General features: G+C 50.5%; 1 protein-coding gene across 5 annotated transcripts; it reads left to right on the top strand.

Annotated features, from left to right (window-relative positions):
• Positions 1-8,122: 8,122 nt before the first annotated feature.
• On the top strand, positions 8,123-11,735 carry LOC100274569 (uncharacterized). 5 transcript variants are annotated; one of them, XM_035961367.1, is made up of 5 exons: positions 8,123-8,626; positions 9,393-9,625; positions 10,270-10,369; positions 10,759-11,038; positions 11,368-11,735. In XM_035961367.1, the coding sequence occupies exons 1-4, from the start codon at positions 8,319-8,321 to the stop codon at positions 11,027-11,029; spliced, it is 912 nt and encodes a 303-aa protein (XP_035817260.1). In that variant the 5' UTR covers positions 8,123-8,318; the 3' UTR covers positions 11,030-11,038; positions 11,368-11,735. The 5 variants fall into 5 exon arrangements, with proteins under 5 accessions (XP_035817260.1, XP_035817261.1, NP_001345326.1 ...); XM_035961368.1 differs by having other exon boundaries at positions 8,124-8,626; positions 10,789-11,038; NM_001358397.1 differs by having other exon boundaries at positions 8,199-8,626; positions 10,759-10,850; positions 11,368-11,718.
• Positions 11,736-12,063: the final 328 nt, after the last annotated feature.

Raw genomic sequence — 12,063 nt, 5'->3', positions numbered from 1 at the left:
AGGCACCTCCTTGGAGAGGCACTCTAGGTCGATGATGAGGGCCTCAGCGTACTCCACACATTCCACGTCGCATTCGTACGCGTGGCGGTACGTGGATCCGACGGTGATGACCCCGTTGGGGCCTAGCATCTTGAGCTTGAGGTACGTGTAGTTGGGGACAACCATGAACTTGGCGTAGCACGGTCTCCCCAGTACCGCGTGGTAGGTCCCTCGGAACCCGACCACCTCGAACGTGAGGGTTTCCTTTCGGAAGTTGGAGGGAGTTCCAAAGCAGACAGGCAAATCGAGTTGTCCAAGGGGCAGGACGCGCTTTCTGGGGATGATCCCGTGAAAGGGCGCCGCACCGGCCCAGATCGTGGACAGATCGATCCCCAAGAGCCCAAGGGTCTCGGTGTAGATGATGTTGAGGCTGCTGCCTCCGTCCATGAGGACCTTGGTGAGCCTGTCGTTGCCGATGACGGGGTCGATAACGAGCGGGTACCTTCCAGGGCTCGGCACGCAGTCGGGGTGGTCGCCTTGGTCGAAGGTGATGGGCTTGTCGGACCAGTCTAGGTAGACTGGCGTCGCCACCTTCACCGAGCAGACCTCCCGGCGCTCCTGCTTGCGGTGCCGAGCCGAGGCGTTCGCCACTTGCCCACCGTAGATCATGAAGCAGCCGTGGACCTCGGAACTCCTCTGCCTTGTCGCCCTCCTTCTTGTTGTTGTCTTGGCCTTTGCCATCTCCCGCCGGGGACCCGGCATTATGGAAGTAGCGCCGAAGCATGACGCATTCCTCAAGGGTGTGCTTGACGGGACCCTGGTGATAGGGGCACGACTCCTTGAGCATCTTGTCAAACAGGTTGGCCCCTCGGGAGGCTTCCGAGGGTTCCTGTGCTCGGCAGCAGCGACAAGATCTGCGTCGGCGGCGTCGGGCTTCGCTTACGACTTCTTCTTGGCCTTCTTCTTCGTGCCACGCTAGGCAGATGCCTCGGGGACGTCTTCCTGCTACCGTCCCTGAGGCTGCTTGTCCTTCCGGAAGATGGCTTCGACCGCCTCCTTACCAGAGGCGAACTTGGTGGCGATGTCCATCAATTCGCTCGCCTTGGTGGGAGTCTTGCGCCCCAGTTTGCTCACCAGGTCGCGACAAGTGGTGCCGGCGAGGAATGCCCCGATGACATCCGAGTCGGTGATGTTGGGCAGCTCGGTGCGCTGCTTTGAAAACCGTCAGATGTACTCTTGCAGGGATTCCCCTGGCTGCTGGCGGCAGCTTCGGAGATCCCAGGAGTTCCCAGGGCGCACGTACGTGCCCTGGAAGTTTCCAGCGAAGGCCTTGACCAAGTCGTCCCAGTTGGAGATCTGCGCAGGAGGCAGATGCTCCAGCCAGGCCCGGGCAGCGTCGGAGAGGAACAGAAGGAGGTTGCAGATGATGAGGTTGTCGTCGTCCGTTCCTCCCAGCTAGCAGGCCAGCCGGTAGTCCGCAAGCCACAACTCCGGCCTTGTTTCCCCCGAGTACTTAGTGATGGTAGTTGGGGCCCAGAACCGAGCTGGGAACGGCGCCCGTCGTATGGCCCGGCTGAAGGCTTGCGGACCTGGTGGTTCAGGCGAGGGGCTCCGATCCTCCTCACTGTCGTAGCGTCCCCCACGCCTAGGGTGGTAGCCTCGATGCACCTTCTCCTCGAGGCGGGCTCGACGGTCGCGGCGGTGGTGCCCGTCGCCGAGGCGATCCGGGGCTGCAGGCGTCCTGTCCCGCGTGCGCCCGGTGTGGATCGAGGCCTCCCGCATGAGTCTGGAAGTCGTTGCGCGATCCTCTGGGGGGCACCCTTGCCCTCGGGAGGCAGAGATTTCGGCCCGTCGGACCGCGGCGTCCTCCAGGAGATTCCTGAGTTCTCCCTGGATACGCCGCCCCTCGGTGGTGGATGGCTCCGACATTGCTCGGAGTAGTATTGCTGCTGCAGCTAGATTCTGGCCGACCCCGCTGGAGGCCGGAGGCAGCCTTGCCCTGGCATCGTCAACGATACAGCGCTGGACGTCTCGGGCCCGATGACGCGCTTCTCCGGCGAGTGCTCGGCCTGCCCACTCCTGCTCGATGTTTTGCCGGAGCTGCACAAGTTGTCGTGCTTCCTTGTCGAGCTTAGCCTGCATCTCACGGATTTGCTCGAGCTGTGTGTCCTAACCCCTGCAGGGACTAGGATCACAACTAGCTCCCACGGGATGTCAACGCGAGAAGCAGGCCCAGGGGGATCGTCATCCTCCGGCATACCGAGGTGGTTGCCTTCGTCGCGACCCCCAGATCGACGTGGAAACATTCACGACTTGGGCCACAACCCTCATCGTCAAGGCTGTGGCCATCATCAGAGCAACCGGAGAGGCAGGAATCACATGCGGCCATGAAGTCTCGCATGGCACTGGGATCACGGAGCCCGGAGAAATCCCAACCGAAGTCGGGATCGTCTTCTTCCTCGGAACCCGGGGGCCTGTAGGTTGAGACGGCCGTCAGTCGGTCCCAAGATGACCACATATGGTACCCCGGAAGGTTAGGATATGCCTTTACGAAAGCGCTCACCGAAGCGGGGTCGCTTGGTGGATCGAAGCTGAATCTAAAAGGCACAGGGTGGAAAACGGACGGTACCTCTTGATCGATGGACGGTGGTGAAGTCGCGACGGGGACGGACTGCACCGTTATCTTAGGTACGAGGCCAACGCCCAGCAAGTCCTTCACGAGAGTGCTGGCGTCATCAGTCCACTTGGGGTTGGCATGTCGCGGGGAAACGACATTCGTCGTTGTCTCAGGTGCGAGGACAATGCCCGACATGTCCCCCGCTGGGGTGCCGGCGTCGTCGACTCGCTCTGGACTGACAACGGACGAGGTGTCACCTCCTGCGTGGCCACGGTTGCCCCGTCTCCTCCTCCTCCTGCGGCGAGGAGGGTGGTGGGACAAACCCGGACACTACTCTTCCGCCATGGGGGGAAGACGTCGTTGAGTTCGTCGCCACCGGGCGAGCTGACGACCGTCGTTGTTGCTGTCGCGCTGCGGGGGGAGGAGTACCATGTTGTAGCTATCATCGAGGGACATGAACTCGAGACTCCCGAAGCGGAGCACCGTCCCGAGCTGAAGAGGTTGCTGAAGACTACCCATCTGGAACTCAACGGGAAGGTGTTCGTTAACACGCAGCAGGCCCCTACCTGGCGCGCCAACTGTCGGCGTTTTGGACCCGGGGGGTCCCTGGACCGACCAGTAAATTTGTCGTTGCGTGCCCCTGCCCAGATGGGTTGGCACAAGATGGAACATAAGGGGGAAACGCGGCTTGTATTATCTCGCACCAGGGGTGTGCTCGTAGTAGGGGTTACAAGCGTCGCGAGAGAGAGAGAGTGAGCTCGTTCCCCCGCGCGACCCCCCCCCCCCCCGCAGGAAGGCCCTGGACCTCCCTTTTATAGATGCAAGGAGAGGGTCCAGATGTACAATGGGGGGTGTAGCTTTGCGCTAACGTGTCTGGCAGAGGAGTGCCTGAGCCCTGTGTACATGCCAACATGGCTGTCGGAGAAGTGCTTAAGCCCTGTGTACGCGATAACGTGGCCATCGGAGAAGTACCTGAGCCCTGTAGAAGCACAGCTGTCGATGCTGCTGGGATCCTGCTGATGTCTCCTTGCTTCCGTAGAGGGCTGAGAACCACCGACATCATGGACGCACGCGGGGAACCATCATTACCTGTTACCGGGGCGAGCCAGATGGGACACCGGTCTTGTTCCCTCGTAGCCTGAGCTAGCTAGGTAGGGTAATGATGTATCCCCTGTGGTACGGTTGGTCCGAGCCCAAGGTCGGGCGAGGCGGAGACTTCTCCTGAGGCCGAGGCCGGGGTCGGGCGAGGACGTGATTCCTCCCGAGGCCGAGGCTGAGGCCGAGCCCTGGGGTCGGGCGAGGCGGAGACCTCATGAGGCCGAGGCTGAGGCTGAGCTTTGGGGTTGGGCGAGGCGGAGACCTCCTTCCAAGGCCGAGGCCCTAGGTCGGGCGAGGCGGAGCTTCCTGTTGCACCCGAGGCTGTACTCGGCTGTTGTCAGTCTCACCCTGGTGGGTGGCACAGCAGTCGGAGCGGGGCGAGCGGCGCTGTTTTCCTGTCAGGTCGGTCAGTGAAAGGGCAAAGTGACTGCGGTCACTTCGACCTTGTCGACTGAGGCACGCGTGTCAGGATAAGGTGTCAGGCGATCCCCGCATTGAATGCGCCTGTGATACGGTTGGTTGGTAAGGCGATTTGGCCAAGGTTGCTTCTCGACGAAGCCTGCCCGAGCGGGGCTTTGGGCGAGCCGAGGGTGCGCCCACTGCCTGAGGAGGCCCTCGGGCGAGGCGTGAATTCGTCTGGGACTACTGTTCCCGCCCGAGGCCAGGCTCGGCGAGGTGAGATTGCGTCCCTTGGTAGACGAGGCCTTGACCTGAACCGTGCCCATCAGTCTTTGCGGTTTGTGCTGAGGATGGTTACCAACCGTGTTTAGGAGTGTTGGGGGTACCCCTAATTATGGTACCCGACACTGATCGTCCCGCTCAAAAGGTGATAAGGGTGACAACCCTTCATCATACCCATTTTGAAAAGCATTTTCTTTTGAAAACTCACACCTTTTCTCAAATCATTTGTAACAAAGGTATCGAGGAGTATAAATATTAATTGCGGCAAGCGGCTGGGTGGCCATAATAACTTATCTCAAAATCATATCATGCATAAAATAACAAGCTGAGGGTTGTGGTTGAAAAAGCATAGGTAATTTATGCATCAAAGGGATCCAGTGAGCTTGTTGTGCTTAACCGGCGGAAGGGGTGAGAGCTCGCGGAACTGGCTTCTGGCTCCACCGCCTGGCGTAGACTTGCCGATCTAGCCTCCACGAGACGACACAAACGCTCCGATAACTATGCAACATGAACAAGCAAACATACAAACCAACAAGTATATCAACAAATATTTAGTATAGTGGTCAGAATGGCGATATATGGATGGGTAGAGTCTTGAGCAGAATCCGTGTCATGTGGTGTTGTGATATTACTGGTGGTCGAGTGGAGGTGCTTACCAGGAGGGTGGATTGGAGGCGAAGCGACACTATGCGCGTAGCCGGCAGAGCGGAGTAACTGAGTGGGCGAGGTGTTTGCCTTGGTTGAGGGTGTTGAGTGTGTGGAGAGGGAGAGGGTAGCTGGGTGTATTTATAGCTAGGCGTATGTGGTGTAGTACAGTAGAGTTCACTGTTGGTGAGAATAGTGACAAGTGAATCGTCTGACTTAGCCTGAATACAGAAATTATAAGTAGAATATGGGACAAGAGTATTTTGAGAGTTTTCTGGAATATGAACCATGCTCATGGTTGAATAGGAAATAGTTTGATAAGAATTTAGAAACAAGAATTATTGGAATCTGAGTTTGGAAGTCTGGTTCGAAAGAATCTCAAAGTTAAGCGTGCTCAACTTGGAGAAACCTGGGATGGGTGACCAGATGGGAAGTTCCTACTGGAAGGAAAATCACGGTCACCGGAGTTCGTATGACTGGAATATTGGTCTGGCAGGTCTTAGGTGGATTGAACAACATGATGGATGAGTAGTTGAAATTTGGGGTGATCGGATGATCGATAGTATCGATGAATAGTGACAACGAAAAAGTAATTATAGATATCATCGATGAATAGTAACGGTGATAAATAGTAACGGTGATAAATAGTAACGATGACAAATAGTGTCGACGAATAGCAACAATGAATAGTAACGATAATGAATAGTAATGGTGAATAGTCGTATGAACGAACGATGAATGGTGACTATGAACGAACGATGAACGATGAATAGGAACTATGAACGAACGGACGAACGATCGAATGATCGGACGAACGAACGATCGAAATTTCAGCAGCATAACGGCTGGACAAAGATTATTTGGACGAACGATGAATAGGGACTATGAACGAACGATGAATAGGAACTATGAACAAACGATGAACAATCAAATGATCGGACGAACGATCGGAATTTCGGCAGCATAACGGCTGAACAAAGATTATTTGGACGAACGAACGGACGAACGATCGGACGAACGGATGAACGAACCATGAACGATCGGACGAACGAACGAACAAACTAAGAACAGGTGGATGAATGATCGAAGAACGACCGAACGATCCTTGTGCTAGTGTGTGCTTGTGTGGGAAGTGGAGTGGGCATGTGGGGGGGAGGGAGAGAGTTGCCATGAAATGGCTTGGGGTGGCTTGAGAGGAGGCCCTTGCCCCTCTATTTATAGGCTCGGTGGGGTGATTAGGGGGGAGGATGAGAGGATTAATGGGAGGATGCGAGGATTAGTGGGAGATAAGCATGGATTTGTCTTGTATAAGTGAGTTTAGCTTGTAGAGCTCCTCGTATGACACCGGAGGCGTACGTATATGTATGAGCATGAGGAAAGTTATGAAGAAAATATTTGTAGGGACTTTAAAAATGATTCTGAAGGTATTTCTCAGGAGGAAAATATTTGGAGAAATATCAGGGAATATTTAAGCAGTATTTCTGGAAAGAACTTAAAGGAGATCACTAGGGAAATATCTGTAGGATATTTTGAGGAGGATTTTGGAGAGAATATAGACCACTATATTTTATTTGTTGATATCAACTCGCAAACAAATATTTTGAAATGAAATTTGAAATTCATTTTGAATTTAGAGCGAGTTTGAGAAATTTTCAAGATTTGAATTTTTGGGATGCTACAGAAGCTCACCCAAGCGATGGATCGAGAGAAGAAAGGCTAGAAGATAGTCGATGATGAAGAGGAGCTCGGAGGCGAACAAGAATGATGGCAGTGGCATGGTCAGTGGAGAGAAGAGGACATAACTACAAAGGAAGGACGAGGATAATAAGAGGAAGCTCGGCAAGCGACAAATCAAAGAGAGGGGTGGTGGGGAGGGCAAATTGCTGCCAACGAGAGAGAACTCCAATGACAATAATGAGGTAGTGGAGGATAGAGTTAGGGCTAGGGTTTGCGAGGGCTGATAGTATCTTAAATGGATGAGAGGAAGCAGGGGCACAGTCGACATTCTGTTGTGGCCACTAGCATGGTATCCACAATGGTAGCAAGCATTTGATGGATGATGTCGCAAGTGGCCAATTGAAGGAAGGGGAGGGGAGCTGGAAGAGGCACACACTCAATGATGAGCGAGCCAGTGTGATAGCAATGGTGCTCCATGCGGCTAATGGGCGAATGGGCGGGTCCTTGGAGCGAGCGACATAGGGAGAAAGGGAGTGGGCGCATGCCGAATGTCAGGCAAGCCTAGGATGTCAACAACAGAGAAGGGAGGGGATTTTTAAATTTAAACTCATGATAATGGTTTCTACAAAGTTCACTCAAAATGACCATTAGAGAGATAAAATTGAGAGGATATCATTTTAGACAAAATCATTTATAGTTATCTAGTGTCACTCATGATAATATTTTCAAATTGAGCTCTTTGATGTCTAGGTCATCAGCTACATGGGACCTTTCCCAATGTCATATGATTACAAATCAAGTTATCTAGTGTCACTTGTGAGACCAATATTTCTACTCCCTCCATCCCAAAATATAATTCGTTTTAGACTAAACTTCATTATATAATTTTATCTCAGTTTAATCAAACCACCTTACTCCACAGAACACTCATGGCCGATAAAAGATAAAAAAACGTGGATATGCAACGTCTTTATTTTTTCTTCCATCCTTCATCTCCATTTTCAGCGTGTTGAGGTTTTGCATCATATAGTCTATGTCATCTTATCTTCATGGCCTTCATGTAGCTCACTTCTACCACTTAATCTTTCATGTATTTTATAAAATTATTAGTTTACAGTTATTGTTATTAGTTATCAAAGCTCAAATGTATCTACTGCTTCTATCTGCAAAAAAAAATGAAAAATCAAATGATTTATAGTTTGACCAAACATTATATAGAAATATGCCTAGAAATATACTAATATCTATGGTACAAAATAAGTATCCATGAGTTGATTTATTGTGGCACATCTAATTAAAAATATAAATGTTGATATAAATTACTATAAAACTTCGGTTAAAATTGAACTAATTTGATCTGGTATGTATTACTCCGCACATCCACGGATTTTAGTATAAGCCAAGTGTAACCAACCCAGCTCGACCCAGGGAAGCTTCACCTGATCACCCTTCAAACAAATCACTCTTCGCTCCGGCTCCGACTCGCACTCTTTCCCCTTCCCTTCCCTTCCCACTCCCAGGCTCCCACTCTCACCCCTTCCGCCTACCCACGCAAACGGCACACGAACTAACAGCCACCTCTCACGTCCCCCACCCTCTGGTTCATGTCCTGCTGCTCCCCATGTCGCCTCCACTCGAGCTCGACTACATAGGCCTCTCGCCGCCGGCGGCAGCCGCCGCCGCTGAAAACGACGAACTGAAGGGTACTGAGCTCCGCCTCGGGCTGCCAGGGTCCGGGTCGCCGGACCGCCGTGTCGTGGCTGCCACCGCGACCACCCTGGACCTGCTCCCGGCCAAGGGCGCCAAGCGCGGGTTTTCTGACGAGGCGCCCCCGCCATCGCCTGTTGCCACTGCCGGAAAGGGAAAGAAGGTGGCAGAAGAGGAGTACGACGAGAAGAAGGTGGCAGCGACCCCGCAGCCGGCCGCCAAGTAGGTCGAATGTGGAAGTGGATCTTGGGGTTTTGCCGCCTCAAACGAAAAAAGGGGAAGGCTTGGGGCTTTGCGCTGCCAGCGCGTTCATCTGCCGTTCTTGGGACTGCGGCCACTAGTGGTTTGCAAATTGTTTGTGATTGTTGCCCCTTTGTTGGGGGGTCTTTGGGTGCAAGTTCTCTGCTATTTGGGAAATCTTGCTGGGCCTTTTGAGTTTATGACATTTGCAGGTTCTATAACAGAAAATTATCTTTGGAAATTCTGTGCTTTTCAGGGAAACAAAAGAGTAGGAGGAGTTGAAAAGGGGACTGAATTGCATGTCAGAGGGATCTCTGTTGGCGTGATATTTTCGATTTGTGTACTCTTCTTTGGGTGGGAATTTCAGTTTATCTTGGGGCCTAGAGGAGGGAAACTAAAGTTGCAGCTTTGTGGTGTTCTTTTTAAATTCCCACTTTTCCTCCAAATTCTCTACTTTCGAAAATGCGCTCTTTCAATTTATCTTTCAGAATCCTTGCTTTGTTTTTCACTTTTTCTTGCTTGCTCAAGCTCTTCTCATCTTCTTCTCTGCTCTCCCTGCTTTGTTTTTGTTGTATTTTGTACAAAACATTTTGATCCGTCATTATCTTGCTCAAATTCTGTAACTTTCATCCCAAAGTTCGCCAGAATTCGTTTCTTTTTTATTTTGTTACCAGTAGAGCATCTCCTGATCTACCTCTTCGTCGTGTTTGGTAAAGACTATTGAGCTCAGGTGTGTTGCGTTGTGCAGAGCACAGGTGGTGGGATGGCCACCAGTCTGCAACTACCGCAAGAACACGATGACTACCACCCAGCTGGAGGGCAGCAAGGAGGATGGTGATGCCAAGCAGGGTCAGGGGTTCCTGTACGTCAAGGTCAGCATGGATGGCGCGCCGTACCTCAGGAAGATCGACCTCAAGACTTACAAGAACTACAAGGACCTGTCGACCGCGCTTGAGAAGATGTTCAGTGGCTTCAGTACTGGTGAGATGTCTCGGGGTTACTCTCTCTCTCTCTCTCTTTCGGATGGCGCGTCAGTGAGTAATTATGTTTCGTTTTGATGTGGATGGTGTTAGAAGTACATCAAGAAGCCTTTAAAAAGCAGCATACTCCTACTTGATTCCTAGGATAAGCAATAGCTTGAACTTACCCCGTTATATTTTGAGTAATTGTAAGATTACAAACAATCTGGCACCCCTTGTTTTGTTAATTTTTGGGTGAACTTTTTATTCCTCCCAAAACAAATACCCTGGTGATTGTTCAGTTATTGCATCCGTATCAAGTCTCTCTTAGAAAGATGTTGTTTCCTGTAAGGCAAAATAAGTTTTGGCTCCATCTTTATGATTATTCGATGATATCTTCGAGTCCTGGGTATTATTCCATAGAAAGCTACTAATCACTATGAGAGTGACATCCCCTATATATTTCTGAAATTTGTGGAGATCTGTGGTCCTGTATTTATATATGTAATATCTCATTAGTTTTCACCACCTCTTTAGAATCGTGGGAATGAAAATCAGGCCCAAATCCCTTCAGTAGAAATTTTAGTACAAGAGGAGGTTCTCTTCTGTTCTGTTTTCCTTTTTATTGGTCTTACATGTTAGTATATGGGTGTAATGCCATATCAGGCAAGGACGGCTCATCTGAGTACCGCAAGGATGGTGAATATGTTCTGACTTACGAGGACAAGGATGGAGATTGGATGCTTGTCGGCGACGTACCATGGGAGTGAGTTACACCCATCTGTCTTAATTAAAACAATGGAATTGGAACTAAATTAATCACCGATTAGGGCATGTACAGTGGGTGTCTTGAGTTATGTCTTCGAGTGTGTTTAGGGGGGTGAATGTAAAAAAACTCAAGATATGTATCTTGACGAAGACACAGTGTCTTAGCTCTATGTTCGAGACATGAGACTAGCTGATTGGTCACTTTAATTTATTGAATGCTCTGATTGGTACAATTAATATGGTAAGACACATGTTTTAGACACGTCCACTGTATTATGTTGTGTTTTAGGTGTGTCTTATACTTGGAGTACCGTGCAACAGTGTCTAGGTTGTACATGCCCTTAGGTTTCGTGGCTCATTTTTTTTCTCAACTAAATACATGTTTAGCTGCCACATCGTCTTTCGCTCCAATTGTAGGATGTTCGCCGGCTCCTGCCGCAGGCTCAGGATCATGAAAGGCTCAGATGCGATTGGACTCGGTATGTTTGTGCTCCTGTTATGTCTAGTGTATCGTCGCGCTAATCATGTTGTCTTGGTTGTTTGGTGGAAACGGTGGGATCGAAGTACGTTCTATTGTCGGTTGTACATGATACAATTTTTGTTAAGGAGTTCCTGTCCCATGGTCCTGGTCCCTGCATGGCTGCATCACTGGTGGTAGTTCTCTTGGGTAATCCATTTGCCATTTTCTTGTGCATAGCAATCAAAATATTCGGTCCGAAATCAGAAGCGTGGGATGCCTAGCTTCCAGATTAGTACTGTTATCAACACTGCAACCAAGGATGTCATTGGTCAGTTAGGAGTGCACACACGTAATAATAGTGGAAAACCGTGTATCAAGTGTATACCGTAAGCGTCAAACTAGTAGTTAAATGTTGAAATCGGGAATTTTGTTGTCGCTTGCTACCATACCAGGGTATCCTAATTCATCTCCAGAGTTGATCTAATAGGCTCCGCTCTGGATAATTTGTCTCTCTTTTTTTTTGCCCCCTTTTGCAGCTCCAAGGGCAGCCGATAAGTCCAAGAACCGCAACTAGAACGGTGGCTTCCTATCCTTACACAGTCCGGTACGAGGGAGGAGATGCAGTGACTTGTAGGGATCTGTACGAAAACCGAAAAAGTCTACTAACAGCTATGACTTGTGAGAAGAATTCTGGCTTATGGTCTGCACTAGAATGGCTTGGTACATCGTCTATGGACAAAACACGCTATTCGATTAATTGTTGTTAATTAAGCCTTGGGGGGGGTACGAGTGCTATTCATGTAAATGGTTTGGTGCATCGTGTGCTGCTGCTGCCTGCTGCTGTTACTACGATTGAGCTCCCCTATAATACTATGATTTGAAGAGAGATGGCGATGTCATATGATCCCTTGGAATCGGGCTTTACTGCCTACTCCTTTCGTGGTGGTGGTGCCTGTTAGTTGGTGGTGTGCATGTGGTGGAGAAGACGCTTGAGATGCTGGTTCTGTTCTTGAACTTCCTTGCCTCGTTTCTGCCGGTGCTGTGCTGTTTGTGCTCTGGGGAGAGGATATTCCAATGACAAGTCCCAGCGTGTGAAACAGAACAGACGAAGCTGATATTCTGCCGGGAGGCAATTAAAAGAATGGGTCTCACTAGCTGATAACCTACCTGTTTGTGCATGCTTTCGTCCTAGGACAGGACAGCATGCTCCTTGTTCAGACTTCAGACCCATA

Source organism: Zea mays, chromosome 8, assembly GCF_902167145.1.
Source record: "Zea mays cultivar B73 chromosome 8, Zm-B73-REFERENCE-NAM-5.0, whole genome shotgun sequence".
NCBI classification, from domain to species: domain Eukaryota; kingdom Viridiplantae; phylum Streptophyta; class Magnoliopsida; order Poales; family Poaceae; genus Zea; species Zea mays.
This window is presented reverse-complemented; position numbering and strand designations above follow the sequence as displayed.

What these genes read in the sequence shown, in the direction of transcription:
- LOC100274569 (XM_035961367.1), top strand. Translation starts at nt 8,319, where the DNA reads ATGTCGCCTCCACTCGAGCTCGACTACATAGGCCTCTCGCCGCCGGCG. An exon ending in ACCCCGCAGCCGGCCGCCAA is followed by an intron (nt 8,627 to 9,392) that starts GTAGGTCGAATG and finishes TGCGTTGTGCAG; the next exon opens with AGCACAGGTGGTGGGATGGC. An exon ending in GTTCAGTGGCTTCAGTACTG is followed by an intron (nt 9,626 to 10,269) that starts GTGAGATGTCTC and finishes ATGCCATATCAG; the next exon opens with GCAAGGACGGCTCATCTGAG.